The sequence below is a fragment of the Amphiprion ocellaris genome, chromosome 24, assembly GCF_022539595.1.
Source record: "Amphiprion ocellaris isolate individual 3 ecotype Okinawa chromosome 24, ASM2253959v1, whole genome shotgun sequence".
NCBI lineage: Eukaryota > Metazoa > Chordata > Actinopteri > Pomacentridae > Amphiprion > Amphiprion ocellaris.
The window spans coordinates 17182794-17205756 of record NC_072789.1 but is presented as its reverse complement, the minus strand read 5'-3'; the positions used below and the strand labels follow the sequence as shown (position 1 = coordinate 17205756).

The 22963-nt window shown below is 40.7% G+C and overlaps 1 protein-coding gene across 1 annotated transcript; it reads right to left on the bottom strand.

Annotated features, from left to right (window-relative positions):
* Window positions 1-3010: 3010 nt before the first annotated feature.
* On the bottom strand, window positions 3011-20705 carry LOC111578157 (NLR family CARD domain-containing protein 3-like). The gene is made up of 8 exons (XM_055008364.1): window positions 20376-20705; window positions 19973-20060; window positions 18475-18757; window positions 11699-13550; window positions 11448-11621; window positions 10975-11148; window positions 10045-10091; window positions 3011-4025 (listed from the first exon to the last, which is right to left on the bottom strand). Exons 3-8 carry the CDS (start codon window positions 18746-18748, stop codon window positions 3505-3507), a joined length of 3042 nt encoding a protein of 1013 aa, XP_054864339.1. The 5' UTR covers window positions 18749-18757; window positions 19973-20060; window positions 20376-20705; the 3' UTR covers window positions 3011-3504.
* Window positions 20706-22963: the final 2258 nt, after the last annotated feature.

Here is a 22963-nt window from a genome sequence, read left to right as displayed (position 1 = left end):
CTTTCGCCTTGCAGCTAGAAGATCCCTGGTTCGCGTCCCGGCTTTCCCGGGATCTTTCTGCATGGAGTTTGCATGTTCTCCCTGTGCATGCGTGGGTTTTCTCCAGGTACTCCGGCTTCCTCCCACAGTCCAAAAATATGCTGAGGTTAATTGATTATTCTAAATTGCCCGTAGGTGTGAATGTGAGAGTGCTTGTTTGTCTTTGTATGTAGCCCTGTGACAGACTGGTGACCTGTCTAGGGTGTCCCCTGCCTTCGCCCGAGTCAGCTGGGATAGACTCCAGCCCCCCCATGACCCTAGTGAGGATTAAGCGGTGTATAGATAATGGGATGGATGGATAGTGTTACTTTTAAACCGACAGTTCAGTAAGAAAGGAAGGTTTTATCTTGCTGATGTGTTTTGACGGCATCTGCCGTCTTCTTCAGAGCGTCATCTGACGTGTGATGACGTGTCCTTTTTTATCACGTGGCTGATCTGACAGGATCTGTGGAGGAACTTAGTCGCATAATTAAAGACAATTAGTGCCCACAATGAATGTTATCTGAAAGTCAGGGAACTGTTGTTCATCAGCGCAATACAAACAACAGGAGAAACTAAAAAAACAGATTAATGTTAGAAATATTACAATTCAGACTCTAGAAGATCCGGATTTCTGGACATTTACCTAATAATTGAAATGTTCAGCTTCAGATTCTTCACTGATGTTTATTCTGTAAGTTTAGCTGATTACAGTTTATGACTCTGCACTAGAATATGATTTATGATTTAAACTGACATCATTGTGTTTAATTTTCAGGGTTAGACTCTACAGCACTGAGATGAAGAAATAAAATATTCTAGAAAAAGCAAATGTAGGAACAAATGTCTGGAAATGGATTTGTTTTCTAAAATAAATGTAGTTTGAGGACTCTGTTTGTTTATTCACACCACTGTTAACACTTTAGACCAGGGGGATCCAACATGCAGCCCGCGGCCCAAAACCGGTCCTCCAGAGGGTCCAATCCGGTCCTCAAAATGTAAATATTTCAGAGAAAACATTAACAGCAGATTGTAAATTAGTAAAACTATAAAATTAAAACAATTTCTGGACCATAACAAGTTGTTTTGATCATAAAGTAAAAGACCAGATTGTTCTTTTGTTGTTTTGTGTCTCGTTTTTGTAATATTTTGTCTTGTTTTGTTGTTGTCTGACTTTTGTCGTTTTTCTCATGTTTTTGTCATTTTGTGTTTCGTTTTACTCGTTTTGTGTGTCGTTTGTCTCGTGTCTTGTCATATTGTTTCTTTTTTTTTGGTCTCATTTCTGTTTTTGTGCAATTTTTTGTTTGTTTTGTTGCTTTGTAACTTTTTTGTCTAATCTTTTTGTTTCTTTTGTTTTGCTTCATGTCGTTGGTCTCATTCTTTGTCAGTTTTTTTTCATTATTTTGTGTCTGTTTTTTTATATTTTGGCTTGTTTTTGTTGTCTTTTTTGTCTGACTCATTTGTCATTTGTCTCATTTTTGTTGTTTTGGTTTTTTTTGGTCTCGTTTGTGTATTTTTGTCTACTTATTTTTCTCTTTTTTGTTTTATATCATGCTGTTTGTCTCAGTTTTTGTCGTTTTGTGTTGTTTTATTCGTTGTTTTATCATATGTATCTTTTGCACTTTTAGCACTTTTGTTGTATATTTTGTCATTTTCTTTCTTGCTATTGTAATTATTTCTTTTTCTGTTTTGTGTCTTTTTTTCATTTTTTGTCGTTTTCTTATTTTTGTAATTTGTCTTTTTTTTGTCAATTTTTTTGTTTTCTGTCTTTTATTGTTTGACTTTTGTGGTTTTGCTCCTCCAGTAAATCCTCTGTGGTTCAGTTCCAGATGACTAAATGTTGTGTTCCTTTGTCAACACTGTGATCTGGAAGTTGTAATGTGGAAATGATCAACTGAGGCTGAATGTTGCTGAAACTGAATTTATTTTTCTTGATAAACTTCAGGTTCGCTCTCAGACTGCAGGCTTACTTGTTGTTCCTAGAATCTCTAAAAGTAGAATGGGAGGCAGAGCCTTCAGTTATCAGCTCCTCTCCTGTGGAATCAGCTCCCAGTTTGGGTTCGGGAGGCGGACACCCTCTCTATTTTTAAGACCAGGCTTAAAACCTTCCTTTTCGACAAAGCTTATAGTTAGGGCTGACTGGGTGACCCTCACGGGGTGAGCTGGTGTTTTCATTTGCACAACTGACTTCCCCTCTTGACGTCCCTTTAGTTTGCCCCTAGTTATGCTGCTATAGGCCTAGGCTGCTGGGGAACCTCTCTGGATGCACTGAGCCCTTCTCTAACTACCTATGTATTTACTATATATACCATTATTGCATTACATTCACTCTGTTTCTTTCTGTGTCCTTTCTCCGAGTGTCCCTGGTCCCAGAGCTGGATGCTGGATGCTTCAGATGTGTGGCTGTGTTTTATGGTCCTTGTGTCCCACCCCCCCACCTCTCTATCTCTACCCCTCTATCTGTATCCCTCTATCTCTACCTCTACCCCTCTATCTCTACCTCTCTACCTCTTCTGTCCCTCTCAACCCGCCCGGCCAGCAGGCAGATGGGTCCCCCCACATTAGAGCCGGGTTCTGCTCGAGGTTTTTTTCCCTGTTAAAAGGGTGTTTTCCTTGCCACTGTCGCCTTTTGGCTTGCTCTGGGGGTCAGGCATATGGGTTCTGTAAAGCGTCTCGAGACAATTTGACTGTAATTGGCGCTATATAAATAAAATTGAATTGAATTGAAATTGTTGATGATGTTTTGTCTAAAAGGCTCTGATTGATGAGGAGAGATTCTCTGAGCTTCTCTGTTGTTTCACTGGAAATAGTTCAAAGTTGATCCAATGATCCAATCAGAGAGAGGAACCTTTTAGTCACATTGAGATGGGGATTTGTTTTTGGACTTTAAATGGATTTTTTACAACCCTGTTCCATGTAGAGTAGAATAAAGCAGATGAATAATAAACAGCTGATATAATGTATGTTTGTCACGAAGAACTCAGAGTCAGGATTTTTAGCCACAGCCCTTTATTCTTCTCCATCACACACAAGATGAAGGAAGTTCTCATTTCATCACTAGAACAGGACTGAAACACTCAAATCAGGATCAAGTCTGGCTGCACAAAAACCTGATTTTCACTGGACAATAATGTGTGAAAGTCTGTCAGCAGTTTGTAGATTCACTGCTTCCTCTCTCATTTCACACTTTGTGCAGCTCAAATGCTTTTAGTTCAAGTGAGCATCAGAGGAAACACCACATCCTGATTTTCACTCTCAACATTTGACTGGAAAAAGATGCAAACACCACATTTGACTCCTGGAATAATCACAACTTCCATCTTTGAAGAGGAACAAGTTTACAAGGAATCATTTAGAAGGATTTCACAAAGAAACACATTTAATCCATGAATGTGGAAACATGTTTCTGAGGGACAGAGTCATGGAGAGACTCAACTATCTGTTCAACACTGTTTCTCTACCAGGAGGAGACTCTGGAGACTGAACTCAGCACAAAAACACTGAGGAACCAGACCAGACCCAGAATCCAGGATAGAGAGGTTGAGTGAATGTGGTGTTGAAGGTGTGGAGGTGGATCAGAGAGTCAGAGGAGACTCTGTAGAAGGACAGAGTTCCAGCAGGAACGTCCACATAAACTGAAACTCTGTGAGAGACTGAGGAGGAACTGATGGATGTTTGACTCTTATTGTGCCAGACAGAGTAAGCATCATCAGAGCAGATCAGACTCCAGGACTGATCATTAGATCCAAACAGACAGTCATCACTGTCTCCTTTCCTTCTGATTCCTCTGTAACTCACTGATATATGAACCACTCCTCTCCACTCCACCTCCCAGTAACAGCGACCAGTCAGACCAGTTCTACACAGCAGCTGAGGCCAGTATTCAAACCTGTCTGGATGATCAGGATATGACTGATCCTCCTGCACATTTGTCACCTTCCTGTTGTTGTCAGACAGTTTGAGTTCTCTGTTTACTGTGTTTGTGTCGACTGTGAGTTGACAGGAATCTGATGGAGAGAACAAACACAACACAGCTGCAGTTATTGATGGATCATGTGATCAGTATTAAACCTTTGATGATGACCTCAGAGATGTGACACTTTGAAGATGCTTGAATGTGCTGCTTTGTTTCCATCAATCCATTAAAACACACTTACACGGCTCATCCGGTATGGACGCACTGTAAAGAGCTCTGCAGAGTCGGTGATTAAAGTACCTCCGGGCGATAACAAAGGATTTCAAATAGGTTGTATTTTATATCGTAAAGGAGGGAAATGTATAAAACACGCAAGACTGAGAAGAAAACTTTGAAGGCAAGTGAGAACGCCGAAGAAACTGAATATGCTAACGACGAGGAGGCTAACAATGGGGAGGCTAATGCTAACCTAACCCTTCAGCATGCTAGATTGCTAGAAAGCATTTCGTCGCTAACCAAGGAGATACTGGATTTTAAACGAGACATCAAACAAGATCTAGGTGAATTCAAAGAAGATGTAACGAAGAAAATACAAGATGACTTGAAAGAGTTTAAAGACGAGATGCTACAGAAACTTGAGAAGCAGAATGCTAACATTGACGAGGCCCAGACACGCATAGCAGACCTCGAAGCTGCATGTATTGGAATGAAAGATACCCTCCTCTCAATAATCAAACAAAACATGGAAATGCGCAATAAGCTTGTGGACTTGGAAGGACGTGGACGTAGGAATAATCTGAGAATCTACGGGGTCCCAGAAGACAAAGAGGGCAAATCTGTACAAGATTTTGTGTCAGAGTTGCTAAAAACACATATCAAGCTACCGGAAGGGGTTCAACTTCAAATACAGCGAGCACACAGAGCACTCATCACTAAACCAGCTGCAACTGCCACTCCGAGATCTATTATAGTAAACTTTTTACAGTTTCAAGTGAAAGAAATGGTGCTTAGGATGGCATGGCAAACCAAGATTGAGCTCGATGGCAAACATCTGTATTTTGATAATGACTACACCTCCGAAACGATGGAAAAACGCAAGGCATATGGCCCAATTAAAACCGCATTGAAGGAAAGAGGTGTCAGGTTTCAGACGCCTTATACGAGGATGAAAATATTCTGGGACAGTGGACTACGGAGCTACGACACAGCGGACGAAGCGGCGCAGGATTTGGCCAGGAGAGGATTCAAGCTGACATGGACAAAGAGAACGGACCAAAGGGGATCGATGGAGGACAGACTGGCGGAGCTGATGCCTTGGACGCGTGTTGGAGCGGAGGACCGCGTGGGACTCCGAGCGCGCGAAAGGCTCAACGAGTTTCGACGTACTCCAGTGTGAAACAAACAAAGATAAGCACACTAAACCTATTTTACACTAAAGACAATGTAATGAGTAAGCCAAAACTCGAAAGTAATCTTGTTTATGTTAAAATAGCCTATGGTAAAATTAATAGTTTAAGAATAGATCTTCTATTAACAACTGGATAATAAAAGAAAACCGACTAGAGACTCACTAATTGTTGGACATGTCTAATAAGGGAGAATCACCACTGGTTTGGGACTTCCCTTATTTCAGAGAGGGTCCCCATGGCAACATGGTACATTACCCTTTACCCACCAACAGGGACTCACAGGAATGTTTACAATCCTGTCTTTTGGAAGTTCCATTGTTCTATGTTTATTCTTTGTTAACTTGTTCGTTTATGTTAGGGACACAGGGAGTGAGACAGCAAATGTTACCTTGATTATTTAAATGATGGAAAATATAAAAATACTGTCGTTGAATGTGAACGGGCTTAACAACCCTATAAAACGAAAGAAAGTAATGTCTGTAATGAAAAAGGAAAAAGCACAAATTGTTTATTTACAAGAAACCCATTTATCGAAAGAAGAAACTGAAAAGTTAAAAGGATTTGGCTACACTAAACTTTACTACAGTACATATCGACATACTCATAAATGGGGTGTAACGATTCTTATACATAACACTGTTAAATTTGAATGTCACCAAGAAATTAACGACAAGGAGGGGAGATATGTCATTGTAAAAGGTGTACTGGAAAATGAAAAAGTAACTATGGTCAATGTTTACGCTCCACCTAATAGTAACAATCTTTTTTTTAGAATGCTTACTAACAAAATTATATCGGAAATAGAAGGAATACTGATTTGGGGTGGGGATCTTAATATTCTGATGAACCATAATCTTGACACCACAAACAAAAAAAAACACAAGAATCCAATCTCTAAAAAAATTAAATGCACACTTGAAGAATTTGGAATTGTAGATGTCTGGCGGGAACTAAACCCAAATAAAAAGGACTACACCCACTACTCTGCACCAAATAAAAGTTACTCACGTATTGACAATTTTTTTCTAAATAAGCTGGATTTATATAGAGTGAAGGAATGCAAAATTGAAGAAACAACTTTATCAGATCACTCCTTGTTGACATTGTCATTAAAATTTAATACAAGAACACGTAACACATTATGGAGACAATGTAGGAATTTTAAATAACAAAATGATTAAGGAGGAAATTAAAATGGATATTAACAGGTACCTAGAAGAAAATGATAATGACGAAGTTACCCGACCATTTTGTGGGATGCTTTAAAAGCCGTTATAAGGGGGAAACTCATCTCCAAGACGGCAGCACTCAAAAAGACAAAAATAGAAAATTATGAGAAAGAAAAAATAAAGCTGAGAGAGCTTGAGAATCAACATAAAAAGACTTTAAATCCAGACCTGTTGCCAAAACTTAAAGAGATAAGATCCAATATTGACAAAATAATTACATCAGATATTGAGAAGAAAACCAAATTTCTTAAACAATCCTATTACAAAGTGGGCCCCAAAGCAGCTAGACTACTAGCAAAAAAGCTTAAAAAACAACAAACAGAAAGAACTATTTATAAACTAAAGAAGGACAAAATAAATGACTTTACATATGAACCCAAAGAAATTGAAAAAATATTTAAAAATTATTATGAAACGCTATATACTCAACCACCCAGTGCAGACAAAGAACAAATCAAAACATTCCTACAGTCATTAGATCTACCCTCTATTGGAAAAAACCAAAATGATCTTTTAACATCACTAATAACAAAGATTGAAATAGAAAAGGCAGTTGGTAGGCTAAAAACAAACAAAATGCCCGGCAGTGACGGATTACCATCCGAATGGTATAAATCATTTGGTGCTGAACTTATACCATTGTTACAATCATCATTCAACTATACATTAGAACAAACTGTTCTTCCTCCATCGTGGAGCGAAGCAATTATAACAGTCATTCCTAAAAAGAAGAAAAGTGAGACGTGCAGATTTTAGGCCCATATCGATACTTAATGTAGACTACAAAATTTACACCTCTATTCTCGCAAAACGGTATGAACAATTTGTTGGCGATCTTATAGATGAAGACCAAACTGGATTCATCAAGGGTCGACAAATGAAGGACAATATTAGAAGGAGTCTTCATATCATAGATTATATTACAAAGGAGAAAATTAGTGCGGTACTAGTAGGCCTGGACGCAGAGAAGGCCTTTGACAGCGTTAGCTGGGTTTTCTTGTATGAAGTTCTAGAGAAATTTGGTTTTAATGCAAAAGCTGTTCAGTCTGTCAAAACACTCTACCAATCACCCACAGCCCGAATCAAAGTTAATGGCAACTTAACGGACAATATACAATTGAAACGTTCAACTCGCCAGGGATGCAGCCTATCCCCAACCCTTTTTGCAATTTATATAGAACCTTTAGCTCAATTTATTAGACAAAATCAAAATATCAGGGGTATACAAATTGGTAATGACTCACACGTTGTCGGACTTTTTGCAGACGATGTAATCTGTTATTTGAAAGACCCAGAAATATCTTTTCCCACTCTAATTCAAAATTTGGAAATGTATGGTTTTTACTCTGGATACAAATTAAACTTGGCTAAGACACAAATATTAACAATGAATTACTGTCCATCAGAATTTATAAGGAAAAAATATATATTAAATTGGAATTCCAAGAATATGTCATATCTAGGAGTCACATTAACCAAACAAATTGAGAAATTCTATGACGCCAATATCCCCAGGGTGGATCAAGAAATTAGGAATGATATAGCAAGATGGGACTTTCTCACCCTGGACTTGAGTTCTAGAATAGAGGCTATTAAAACAAATGTTCTGCCACGTCTCCTTTACCTTTTTCAGGCAATTCCCATAGAAATCCCAGAAAAACAATTCAAGCTATGGGACAAACTCATATCACGATACATTTGGAATGGTAAAAAACCAAGAATCAAATTTGAAAAACTACAAATAATAAAAGATAATGGAGGAATGGCTCTGCCCAATCTCAAAGAATATTACCATTCAGCTCAGTTAACTCCCATAATGAATTGGTGTGATGAAAATTATATTTCAAAATGGAAAAATATTGAACAAATTATACAGGGAAGGAAAATATCCAGTATTTTAGCAGAGACGGAACTAATCAAAAACACTCTCAAACAAGTAGACAAAGTGACTTGTTTCACACTGGAAATGTGGCTAAGTATACTACGAAAATACAATCTAAAAAATGAACTTCCTTTACTTCAGTGGCCGGCTTATGATAAACACTTTATCCCAGGTACTCATGATCATACATACAAACAGTTGATAATTAAAGGCATAACAGCCTGGTGTGTATTGATTAAGAATGGCAACTTTAAGAGTTTTCAAGAGTTAAAACAAGAATTTGACTTAACTAATCAAGATCACTTCCGCTACTTACAATTAAGGGATTTTTATGACAAAACAATCAAAAACAATGTGAATCTTCTAAACAATGATATTGTACAAATGATAGTTGGAATATACCATTCCAAAAGATACAGACACTTATCCTCTCTTTATAAACATTTAATGAGGAGGAGAAGTTGTAATACTTTAGACGTGAAGCAGAAATGGGAGAAAGAATTAAGTGTTGATATTTCAGAGGAGGAATGGTTCAATATTTGGAGAATTCAGCAATCAACCACTTCTTCTAGAATTTGGAGGGAGCATTGCTGGAAAAATATAATACGATATTTCATAACCCCTAAAATTACAGCTAAATATGTATCCAGAGTACAACCTTGTTGGAGAGAATGTGGAGAGATTAATGTGCATCATGCACATATTTTTTGGTTATGTCATAAACTTGCACCATTTTGGAATGATGTCCATTTAACAATTGTTAAAATATTGGGATATTCAATCCCCAATACATGCTTGGTAATGTATTTTGGTTCTATTATTATTAACGAGGTAAATAAAAATGATAGATATTTATTAAAAATACTTCTTGCGGCTTGCAAAAAGGCCATTACTAAAAAATGGTGCAAATTGGAACCACCCACAATCAATGACTGGTTACAAATTGTTTCGGGAATATTAGAGATGGAAATTTTGACTCACAGACTAAGAACTCAAGAAGAGCAATGTCTAGACAAATGGGAAAAATGGATTGTTTTCACTTCAACGCTAGACTGAAAAATTGAAAGGAATATGTTCATGCATCTATTGTATTCTGGTTTGAGGGAGCTATGCCCGATTTTTTTTTAGAGTTGCAGGGTCACCCAGGTTTTGGAAGACTCTTTTCTGGACCAGGCTCATCTCGGACTTTCCCGGTGCTTTTGCGGCTTCGGGATTCTTCACAGGGATGATTTTGGGGCCGGGATTGGCAACTTTTGAGGAGGAGAGCTGTGACTTCGGTGTGGAGAATGCCAACTACAGTGATAGTTTATGATTTATTGAAGAACTTTGAGGCCAATATTTTTTGACAGATGTCTTTCTTTACTATATATTAAGGGCAAAACAAATTTTATTTCAGTATCAGAAATTAGGGGAGATTGGCTATAGCTCCTTCAATTCAATTTGCTTTTTTTTTACTTCAAATTTTGATCTGATTTTGCTGTATATGTCTCATTATGTCCCGGGTGTCCCACTTGTTAAATTATTTTTTTTTCTTTCTTTGTATATGTAAAAGATAACAAAAATAAAGTGTTAAAAAAAAAACACACTTACACTTCCTCAGACCTGGTGTCAACCATCGGACTCCAGCAGGCGTCACCCTGAAAGGAGGAGGACGGTCAGAGCAGCAGCGACTCTTTCAGCAGCACACATGGACGTTACATGGCTCTCACACTGTTCCACTGATAAAGGACCAGTCCAACATGGAGACACAGACACCTGAATGCAGCATCTCTAAAGTCCTGTCCTGTGCTCGTCACGTTCCAGCTCAGTTTACACTCATTAATCAGCTTTACTAATTTATGCTTCCTCTGTTCATGGAGCTAGGCTAACAGTTTACCCTGCTTCCTGTCTTTGAGCTAAGCTAGGCTAACAGTTTACCCTGCTTCCTGTCTTTGAGCTAAGCTAGGCTAACAGTTTACCCTGCTTCCTGTCTTTGAGCCAAGCTAGGCTAACAGTTTACCCTGCTTCCTGTCTTTGAGCTAAGCTAGGCTAACAGTTTACCCTGCTTCCAGTCTTTGAGCTAAGCTAGGCTAACAGTTCTCTCTGCTTCCTGTCTTTGAGCTAAGCTAGTGCTACCGAACCGGTTTTGTCGGCTTCTGAACCATAGTTGGACAGCCTGGGTAAACGCTAGCTCACTTAGCTTAGCGTGACTCGCTGTTGGTAACAAATTGTATTCAGAGTCTTGACCAACTCTGCGGTGGAGAACCAGGAACTTTATTCAAGCTCTGCAGCACACTGTACACACACTCAGCTTCTCCAGAACACACTTGGATCTACTTCTCTGTTTGGACCATAACATGCGCTGTGACTGCAGCTGCACCTAAACATCACCCTTCTTCAGCTTCACTGTTCTTCTTCCTTCCTACCGCTGCAGCACTTCCTCTGACGTCTCACACACCCTGAAACCTACCGATGGAAAGGAGCAGGCTTGGTCTGCAACACTAGGATGATAGTTTCCTGAGAGTGTCTGTCTGTCTGTACCTGAGAGTTTCCAGTCTACAGTCTGGATCCTCCACTTTAGCTCTCAGCATCTTCTCTCCTGAGTCTCCTGGATGGTTGTAGCTCAGGTCCAGCTCTCTCAGATTTGAGGTCTTGAAGCTCAGAGCTGAGGCCAGAGAAGCACAGCCTTCCTCTGTGACCAGACAGCCTGAAAGCCTGCACACACAAAACAACACAAACCTGATGGACAACACTTGGCTGGATGTTTCTCACTCTTTCTTTTCTTCTTTGTCTTTCAGATACATTTTGCTGCACATTTCATGTGTCTCAAGCAAATCAACAATCTCAACAATGATTAGTGGGATTTAATCATGTCAAAAATAAACCCTGACAAAGTCCTGCACAAGTTCAGCAAAAGCTCATTTGATGAATCCCATCAGCAGAAATGATTCTACTCAGGTTAGCTGTTTATCCACTGATAGAAATCACATCAGTTTCAAAGTGTGAGTCCTGACCTGAGAGCTTCCAGTTTACAGTGTGGACTCTCCAGTCCAGCAGAAAGACTCTTCACTCCTGAATCCTGCAGGTTGTTGTTAGTCAGGTCCAGCTCTGTCACACTGGAGGACTGGGAGCTGAGGACTGAGGACAGAGCTCCACAGCTTCTCTCTGACAGATTACAGCCACTCAGTCTGAAGAGACAAAAAGCAGATTAAACTGATGAAATAGAAGCAAAATGAAAAAGTATCTTCAGTCTCCAACTACTTACAGAACTTTCTTGGAGACTTTGACCACTGGCAGCAGCCTCAGAAGAACCTCCTCTGAAGCAGAGTATTTCTTCAGGTCAAACACGTCCAAATGTTCTCCTGATGACAGTAAGATGAAGCCCAGAGCTGACCACTGAGCAGGAGACAGTTTATCTGCGGACAGACGTCCTGATCTCAGGGACTGTTGGATCTCCTCCACTAGAGAAACATCCTTCAGTTCATTCAGACAGTGGAACAGATTGATGCTTCTCTCTACAGACACATCCTCATTAATCTTCTCCTTGATGTACTTGACTGTTTTCTGATTGGCCTGTGAGCTACTTCCTGTTTGTGTCAGCAGGCCTCGTAGGAGATTCTGATTGGTCGGCAGTGACAGACCCAGGAGGAAGCGCAGGAACAAGTCCAGGTGTCCGTTTGGACTCTGTAAGGCCTCGTCCACAGCTCTCTGGTGGAAAACTGTTGGATCAACTTTCTCTCTGAACAGTTTTGATGACCATGATGTTGTTTGTTGTTGTTCTTCCAGCAGGTTGATTCCAGAGTTGATGAAGGTCAGATGGACATGAAGAGCAGCCAGAAACTCCTGAACACTCAGATGAACAAAGCAGAACATCTTGTCTTCCTGTTTCCGTCTATGCTCTGCTTTGAAGATCTCTGTGAACACTCCGGAGTACACTGAGGCTTTCCTCACATTGATGCCACTTTCTCTCAGATCTTTCTCATAGAAGATCAGGTTGCCCTTTTGCAGCTGTTCAAAAGCCAGTTTAGCTAATGACTTAATGGACAGAATGCACTTCTTTGGACCGTATTTCTCTTTTGTGTGATCTATCTGAAATCTTAGAAACTCTGTGTACATCTCAGTCAGGGTTCTGGGCAGATCTCCTTCCTCTCTGGTTTCCAGCAGCTCCTCCAGAACTGTAGCAGTGATCCAGCAGAACACTGGGATGTGGCACATGATGTGGAGGCTTCGTGACTTCTTCATGTGGGAGATGATGCTGCTGGCCTGCTCCTCATCTCTGGATCTCTTCCTGAAGTACTCTTCCTTCTGTGGGTCGGTGAACCCTCTGACCTCTGTTGTAGTGTTGACGAGGTTTTGAGGGATCTGATTGGCTGCTGCAGGTCGTGTGGTTATCCAGAGGCGAGCTGAGCGCAACAGTTTTCCACTGATAAGTTCCATCAGCAGGACTTCTATTTTAGTTGATTTTGTTACATCCACAGAGTGAATGTTGTTGACATCAAAGTCCAGATGAAGGCGATTCTCGTCCAGTCCATCAAACACAAACAGCAGTTTGAATCTGCTCTTCTTGTAGCTGCTGGTTCCTGATGACTGCAGAGCTGTAAAGATGTAATTCAGAGCCTCCACTGAGATGTCTTTAGTTTCAGGGATACAGAAATGAATGAGCTCTGCCAAACCAAACTTTTTTCCCTGCAGTGAATTCAGGGCACGAAAAGTGAATGGGAAAATAAGATGCACATCTTGATTGGTTCTTTCTTCGGCCCAGTCCAATACAAATTTGCGTACAAGGAATGTTTTTCCAATCCCTGCAATCCCATTGGTCAGCACTGTTCTGATGGGTATGTCTTTTCCAGAAGGATGCTTGAAAATGTCTCTGGGTTGGATCTGTGTCTCTGTGTCTGATGGCTTCCACACCTTGTCAATCTGTAGGACCTCATGCTGTGTGTTGACGTGCACGTCCCGGCCAGCTGTGATGTACACCTCTGTGTAGATATCAACCAGACGCTCCTCATCTGCTGCCCACCCCTCTGTTGTAACCTTAAACGTGTCCTGGAAGTTTGACTGAAGCTTCTGTTGGTAATATCTGATGGGACGTGGTTCTGGTACCGGAACAGTCTCAACTGTGTCAAACATGAAGGGAACAGTGTGAGGTGTGTGTCTACAGAAACCTCTGTTGTTGTTGGAAAAACACAAGCAACTACAAAGAGGTTGGACTATTAAGTGGCCACCTATAACATCTGATGGTAATATAAAGTTGGGCTATTGTGTCTTTGAGATTTTTCTAAATTTATTCCTGGGGGTTTCACCCTAAACTCTACACATAATGCAGCAACTTACCCTGATCATTTGGAGGAAAGTGACTGAAAAAACTGACTGAAAGGGCAACTCAGGTAAAGGGCTACCCAGATGGTTAACTATGGAGGCAGTCAGAAGGTAGGTGGTTCACCTCAAGTCCAGATTAAGCTGTTCTTAGAGTTCCTATTAGGGCAAGAACCTTTGGACAATAGAACCAAAAAACAGAGAGCTGGACCAGCAGCCCTGTTCTGGGCTCACTTATCAGTACACTACCAGTCAAATTTTTTAGAATGCCTCAGTTTTTCCAGTTTTTTTATTGAAATCCAAGTAGTTCAAGTCCAGTGAACAGCTTGACATGCTACAAAGGTAAGCGGTGAACTGCCAGAGGTTAAAAAAAATGTTAAGGTTACCCAAAACCAAAAAACAATGTACATTTCAGAATTATACAAAAAGGCCTTTTTCAGGGAACAGAAATTGGTTAACAAAGCTGTTCAGCAGCAATGGAGGTTGATCAAGCCTTGAAAGTTGGTGTTACCAAATCCTACAGGTGTCCCAACTTTTCTAGATTCCTTCCACCCCCCTCTGTCTGCATAAAGTACTGTTGGAACACACTGTGGATCCCTCCAGAGGATTATTTGAATAGTATTGTACAGCAGAAAGTAGTGTGTTGCTATAAAAAAAGGAGATGAAAAGGCAATTGACAATAGAAGAGAGACAGACCATCATAACACTTAAAATGTAGGTGTTTCCTATGGAGAAACTGAAGACAGTCAAGGTGTCAGTGAGTACAGTTTTCTTCAACATCAAAAGGCTCTCAGAAACCTACTTAAAATGGACATCAGTTTAGAAAGTTGGATTTGAGGATCCCCAGACACAAAACTGACCGTTATGCTGCAGCTACACTACAACCTGCTGCCTCATGCAACTCCATAGACAACCACTGTTCTGTGTTGAACAAAACAACCTGCTGAAACTCAGCTTCCATTTCAGGCATGAGGAACTGCTGCCATCTTTCTTTACAGACCAAAGAATCCATCAGTTTTACCTTCAGTCTGAGGAAGAGGAGGCTGAGTCTGAGAGGAGGAAGGTTCTCTGTTCTCTGAAGTCTCCCCAACATCACTGACATGAACTGACAGACAGACAGAGATCACGTTATATTCTCCACTGCTTACTGCTTTCATTTATTTCACTTACAGCAGACTTAGAAGGGACTTTATGTTGACATTAATTGATGAGTTTATGGTGTCGATTAACTCTGGTTTTCCAAAGTTGTTTAATCAATCCAACTGGACTTTAAGAAGATTCCTTGAAGACGTTTCACCTCTCATCCCAGAGGCTTCTTCAGTTCTGGTGGTGGTTGATGTTGCCTCAGCTTATAACCTCTGTGAGGTGTGGTCAGTGTTATTCACATTCCGACGACCATTGCCAAGGCCGGTCTGTCTCCTCAATGATGGTCGTTGGGAGCCTGGGAGTGACAAAGGGGGTCGTTGAAATGCGACTGTAGCAGGATAGTCCTGCCCAAGGTCAGTGTCTGTGTTCTTCTAGGCTGCACGGGGCCATTGGAGCGGCCCCCTATACGTTCTCTCTCTCTCTCTCTCTCTCTCTCTCTCTCTCTCTCTCTCTCTCGCTGAGGTTAAAGCCACGCCCCCTTCCGGTTGCTCGCCCTGGTTTGTTACTGGTGTTTAGAACTTTCGGCGTGTTATCTTGATTGGCGTCGGGTAGCTACGTTTAGTGTTACCAACGGTAGGTTGTATTGCTCCTTTTGTCGGTTTTATTCCAGCCAGCAGCCTGCCTGTTTGGTAAAATGTTCACTGCAATTGTAGGAAGCTACAGCGGCTGAAGCGGCTCCTGACGTGCTCTCCCTTGTGTGTATGTGCCACGCAGCTGCCCAGAGGTATGCTCGCTTTTTTGATGTTGAACATAATGAATTGCCACATTCTTCTAACACAGCCTTTCTGTTGTGTCCCCATGCTGTTTAGTGGCAGCACCAAGGACCCGCTGCTGTTTTGCCTTGCTGTTGTTTTGCTCCACTTTGGCCATGTATCTGTGATGGGCTTGCTATACGGCTAACTGCAGCTAGCCTCCGCTATTTCTCTGCCTCATCGGCCTGGTCTGCTTCCCCTCGGCGTCAGCCGGGTTAGACCAGGCAGCTTGGGAGTTGGATTTCTTTTGGAATTGAATATTTATCTTCTTGTTTATAACATTCGTACTCTTTGTGTTTTTATTTGTGTCCACGTGGGGACACAGCTTTATGGGTGGATATTATTTGGGGTTTAGTTTCTTTTTGTTTGGCCTTATGGCCTATATTGGTTTGATTAATTAAGATCAATTTTCTATTTTATTTGTTATTTGGTTAGCTGTGTCTAAAGGATTGGTTTAGTTTCTTTTTTTTACTTTGAACTTTAAATGTCCGTGATTCTTGGTATTTTTTTGGTATTTTGTATTCTGGGTTTAAATGTTTCTTTCGTGATGTTTAGTTTATAGGATTTTTGTTCTTGTTTATAGTTTAATTTCTTACTTTGTTTATTGTTTATTTTGTGTTCCCACTAATCCCCCTTTTGTTTGGTTTCAGAGGCTGAGCACCTGTGGCAGGGAACGTGGTGTCGTTGGTGGTGGTATCCCTCCCCGTGTGATGTGTGAACCCTGGGTATTTTTCATTTAATCCATCACGTGTGTGTGGTTGATTTTATTCACGTGGTGACCTCTCCCTGGGCCTGTCTGAAAAACTGAGGAGGATCTTCAACAAACACCAGATCCCTGTCTTTTTTTAAGCCAAATAACACCTTCAGACAAAGACTGGTCCACCCAAAAGACCCCACACCACACAGTCAGAAGAGCAACCTGGTGTATGCAGTTAAATGCAGCGAGGAATGCTCAGATCTCTACATAGGGGAAACCAAACAGCCACTTAACAAGCGTATGGCTCAACACAGAAGAGCCAGTTCCTCAGGACAGGATTCAGTGGTCTTCCTTCACCTCAAGGAAGAGGGACACTCATTTCAGGACACCAATGTTCAGATTTTGGACAGGGAGGACAGATGGTTTGAGAGAGGTGTGAAAGAAGCCATCCATGTCAAAGTGGAGAAGCCATCTCTGAACAGGAGGGGTTGTCTGCGACATCATCTTTCGCCATTTTACAATCAGGTCCTTTCTAAACTCCCCAAAAGAACTACTCAGCAGAATGACTCAGGTGAGGTGGCTCATGCCAACGACCACCATTAGCATACGAGGGCTCGGTGAAACTCACATTTCAACGACCCCCTTTGTGTCACTCCCTGGCTCCCAGCGACCATCGTTGAGGAGCCAGGTGGGCCTTGGCAATGGTCGTCGGAATGTGAATAACACTGACCACACCTCACAGAGGTTATAAGCTGAGGCAACATCAACCACCACCAGAACTGAAGAAGCCTCTTGGATGAGAGTTGAAACGTCGTCAAGGAACCTTCTTAAAGTCCAGTTGGATTGATTTAACCCTTTGATGCATAACCTGGGTCAAAAGTGACCCAAATCCAATGGAAAATGGTTATCTCCTCATGTGGTCTATGCATCAAAGGGTTACACAACTTCGGATAACGGATAACCATGACCTGGATGAATGAGAAACTACACAGACAACTCTGGTTTTCTGACACCAAACTGCTCCTTCAAAGTAAAACCTAATGTTACTCTGACATTAGTCTGGAATATCCAGACCATTCTGAAGAACAGAGTGTTCTGGCTTCACCTCATCATCATTCTGCTATAGAGGGAAGAAGGGCTGTCTTTTTAAAGCAGCCACAGTCATCCAGGGTGGAGCTAAGCCCAGGATGCAGCAACAGTGTCCCCTTAAAATAGTCAGCCAACATGGCTGCCTTATTGCTCCATCCAAACCCTCTGAAGACTTGACATTTTCAGTGTGGTAGGTTGCTGGGAGGTTGTTGATGGTTTAAAAGTAGAATGTAATGTTACATAGTACTACATACTAACATGCCAGATGGTACGCACAGAAAAAGATGTAGTACGTCCCAGTACATATTATGTTAAATGTAGTATGTCAGAAATACCCAGATGTCCGACCACATTCAGACTGATTTTGTAGAATGCAAACTAACATGTTTTTCTGTCCGTTCTGACCCACTTTCTATGAACAGTCATAGCACTTAACAGTGTGTCATGGAAATAGAAATAAGTTTGAGCTGCTGAGAGCTCACAGTCAGATGACACCACATTACTACAGACTGGGATAGTCAGAGTTTAAGGAACCATATTATGAAGTAGTATGTTCTAATTGGATGCACACTGCAGGACACAGTGAATACTTTGTGAGGTCAACTGTAGCATGTATTTAAATTTAAAGGTTTGTGATTTGGAATGCAGCTGCTTCAACAACATTGTTCTGCCCTTACTGAGAGCTGATTGGTCAGCTTCCCTCTGGTTGTAAACTGCAGGATCACTCCCAGCTAAACAGTATGAATGAAGAATCTTCAGAAACTGTCTGATCGACTCATAATGTGGTGAGGACAGGTGGGACATGCTTTGCTTCCACAGAAGGTCAGCTCATACAGAACTAATTTTGGTGTTCTATCAAGGTTTAAACAGCAGGGGGCAGCATTCAGTCAGTAGGTTGATCAGTAGATTTTACAGAGGAACTGACCTTACATGTGGACTCAGGAAAAACTGACAGAACCTGAACTCTATCAAACTGTAGCAGCACCATCATGCATCTTTCTGACTGTAATGATATCATGTTGTTCTTGTCTTGTGACTGACCTTCTGGTCCTGAGCTGCTGGCAGGAAACCTCTGCAGCAGATCATTCCTGGAGATCTTCTCTAAAACCACCCTGGTCACCTGCACAGCTCTCTGAAGTCCATAAGTCTCCACCATCACATCCACAGTTTTACACCTGTCTAGTGTCTGTAGTCGGCTCTTTGTGATGGCTGGGAGGCCTTGAACATTGTTGGGTTTCTGCAGGAACCACTGGAATTTAGACAGCTGATCATCATCCAGATCATCCAGGATGTTCAAGAGCACCTCTGACGTCATCGTGTCTCCCTGATAAAGTCAAAGAATATGTCAGCAGTTAATGAACATTTGTGTTTTTGGAGTGGTGGAGGTTGTTGTGTAACAGCAGGACTGCAGTTAATCCCACAGGATCACTGACAGCAACACTGAGGGGAACCAGCAGGGGGCGCTCACTGCTGTCTGTTAAATATTACTCATGGAAGTCACTCTGCAGTCACTGGACCACAACACAAAGATGATCCCACATTATTACACTTTGACCAACAGAGGCTCCAAATAAACATGAACTCTGATCCTTCACAGAACAAGTCCAGGATCAGAGTCAGACTGGAGTCCAGGATCAGAGCCTCATATCGGGGTTTTATACTTTTATACTGAGTCTGTTCAGAGTCCAGACCAAACACTGCTACTAAAAAGCTCATTACTGCAAGAAATGTCTCTCATTGACTCCACATACATTTCATTCTTCAACTTTTCAACAAAACACAAACTTCTGTGAGGATTCTTCTCACATTTCTCCTGACAGTAATAAAAGCTGTTCTCTTGGATTTCTTTCTGCTCTATTTTACTATTTATCAGAGTTTTCAGTCTGTTTCTGTCCTTTTAGACGGACTCTTGTGATCAGCTGATTTCTACGCAGCAGCAAACTGATGCTGATTTCCACGAGACTTGATGTCAAATGGAGGCTGAAGCATGAAAACAGCTCTGAGGTCTGGACTACCAAGCAGGATCTGAGCTCATGGAGGGAACTTCAGCTTTAACGCTGGTTCTCAGGACTTTTCAGGATGCTGGTTCACTTCTTAGCAGGTCCATCACCGTGGTAACTGATGCTGAACCAGATAACAGATCAACTTAAACACCTCCTACTGACCAATCAGCTCTCTGGAAACATCTCCATCCTTCCTGAAGATGCTGCAGAGCTCAGTGTGCAGATAGTGAGACGGGAAGATCAGAGTTTTTACAGCTGCAAGTGATTTCAGAGACATTTCATAGTTCTGTATGTCTTTGTAGAGGCATCGAATCCTAAAACAGGAAGTGATGAAACACCAAAACCTTTCAGCTGATTGTTGATTGATCAGATTTACAGTCAGTTTACTGATCAGATCAATGATGGCTTTTATTGGCTCTTTGCTCCAATGACTGTGTAACATATTGTGTATAATTATATTCATTTGCTTAATTTAGTTGATTATTTTGGTATCAATTTATGGTGTGTCTTATGTAACCCGTGTGGTTTTCACTCACTGTGTTGTGTTTTGTGAAATAAAGTGATTCTCAGGACCAGGTCTGTTCTCTGGATCACTTTCATTTTCTGACCATGCAGGTTACGACTCTGTTAGAATAAAATAATCACACATGAGCTGGTGGCTCTCAGCGGTGAATCTCCTCTCTCTGGCCATATAAAAATATACTTGTACAAAAATATAAAAAATAACCAATGTCTCACAAAAGAAACAATTATACAACATATTGGTCAAAATAAATTAAGACGAACAAATATTAATGCAAATAAAATACTTAGAAAAATAATCTCAAATAAATAAAATATTTGAACAGCAAAATAAATAAAAAGCATCCAGAAACTTCTCTGTTTTATCTAATACATTACAGAACAAAACAAGTAACATAAGAACAGATATTCTCGTACCTCACATGAGCTGGTGTGCTCGACAGCCACGTTCAGACTGATAAGGGAAGCTAACTGTGAGCGCTAGCCTAGCAGTTAGCTTTACACCCATCCTTGTGATATGGACGCTCAGACAGGTGATCTGTTTCCTGGAACCAGTCAGGACTCCACCTATGAGGAAGCAGCAGGCAGAGTTTCACAATAAGAGCACATTTTACAGGCTGATTCCCACTCATTTCATGTGACGGATTATTTCAACATTCAACCTTTTTCATGTCTCTCAACATCCAACACAACTTCTACAAACCCTGTGGTTCATGAAAGCAGAAACTCCCATCAGGCTGTAAATCCCTGACAGTTAACATTCCCTAGAATGGAATCACTGATACACTTCAGAACTTCGTCCCTAAACTTAACTACATCAGTTTAGGGACGTTTCTCTTCAAACTTCATACACATTCACAGATTTTAGCCGCTAATGGACAACTTTTTAGTCCCATGAAGGAACGAACACGGAGCTGTGGAGCCACATTTCTGCTGCTGGAACTAAACTAACAGCAGCTAGAAACAGGGGCAGATCTACTAACTTTTCTAGTCATTTTATTCAGATTTGTCATCTGATTTGTCACAAAGTTTAAGTAATTTTGGACAAAATTTAAGAATTCTTTGACATATTTTAACTAGTTTTAACTTATTTTGAGCTATTTTAAACAAATCCTGAATAATTTTGAGTAATTTTAGATGAATTTCAAACTCATTCCAGATCACATTCAGACGGTTTAAAGTCATTTTGGGAAAAATTTTGAGTCATTTTGGAACTTTTAAATTCACTTTGGAGTAGTTTTGAGTTATTTTAGACCAACTCTGGACTCATCTGACCACAGAATCTTCTTCCACTTCCTGGCTGTCCAGTTCTTGTGTTCTTGGTCCAACGATGCCGGGCTAACCTGTGTCTCTCATTGGTCAGGGGCTTCTTTACAGCCTTGTAGGACCTTCAGCCATGATCTAAAAGTCTGGTGGAACACTGGACACCAGTTTGGTTTGACCACTGCTTCTGAAGCTCCTGTCATGTCATTGGCTGGTTTTCCATGTGGATCAGGATGAGGTCATTTCTTGCTGAAGAAACTCTTGGATGTCCAGATGTTGGTTTGTCTTCCAGCTGTTGGTTGGTCTGTATTTCTGAGGAGTGAATCCAACTGCTGAAGGACTGCATCTGCACTTCCTGTTCATGTGGTTACAGCTGCACTTCCTGTCCGAGAATCTGTGTCTTCACTCATGTTTCCTGTGTTAGGTTCTCTGTTTTAGTCATTTTTATCTCTGAAGAACTTTCTGATGTGCTGCTTTATAAAGACATGAAGCACAGAATCTAAAATTGTGTCTTTTAATAAAAAGCAGGACCTTCATTAGTGGATCACTGGAACCAAAATGACCCAAAACTCAACATGGAACCAATCAGTTTTCAGTTTTTAATGTCTTTTTTTAGGATGTGTTTAGTATTCTGGCTGTGACTGAACTAAAAGAAATTACACTTGAAGACCTCAGAGGGATTCTTAATGCAGTATTTCACAAATGCATGGGGAGTCCCAAAACTTTTTCCCACCACTGTTTGGTCCACACAATGTTCTAGTTCTATGTGTGTTGTTGAAAAATCAAATGTTCAAAGCATTTCCATCCTACAACTGTTGCACTGAAATTCTGCTAATAAGAACAACTCATGTTTAGAACTGCCTGACAAATACAAATGATATTTACTGATAAAACACATTGATTTCAGCATCAGTTTGATAACTGCTGCTGGTTGGGAACAACATGTCTGAAGATTTGGCTTTAGGGGAAAAAACGATTTAATGTTTTAATTGTGCCAAAACAACGTTGTTTTAGAGTTAAAATAAGATGAATGATTCAATCAGTTTTATGTTCTATAGATATATAAAAGATAAAAAACAGTTTAAAGTGTTTTACTCACATTCAGACGGAGAAAAGAAGCTGCGACATGAAGACAGTAAAAGCAGAACTAATATGAGGAACAGGAAGGGCCGTGACATCACTGTTGTCAGGGCAACGAAGCAGGAAACAGATTTCTACATGATCTGACATCACCACTTCCTTCATTCAGACGCCTGCCTCTGGATCTGGACTTCTTAGAGTTCACTCACACACAAGAACTTGTGTTTTTAAAGGCTTCATCCAACCAAGTAGAAGTTTGTCCAGCTATTTGAAATGCACAGCTACACCATCTTATCAGCTTAGAAAAAGAAAACAGGAATCGGTACATTGCAACTTTGCACTTTGAGACAGGAGCAGCTGGGAGACAAAGAATGCTCACATCCCCAGAACACATTTACAACTTACTGGAATTTACAGTTTTTCTCAGTGGCTTTGGTTCATTTCTCAGATCAGAACTGAAATTCTCAAAACTACTTGTTCAATCTTCACATCATTGTGTCACTTGTGCACATCAAAAAAGCAGTTTCTCATTTCTTTGAACAAGTTGCAAATGCTTTGGTTCATCCATGCAAATGATTCTGTACAATTCTCTGCTGTTTCCTACATTATCAGCTGCTTATGTCATGTTGATCAGAATGTATTCTAATGGGTCTCTGTTGAAT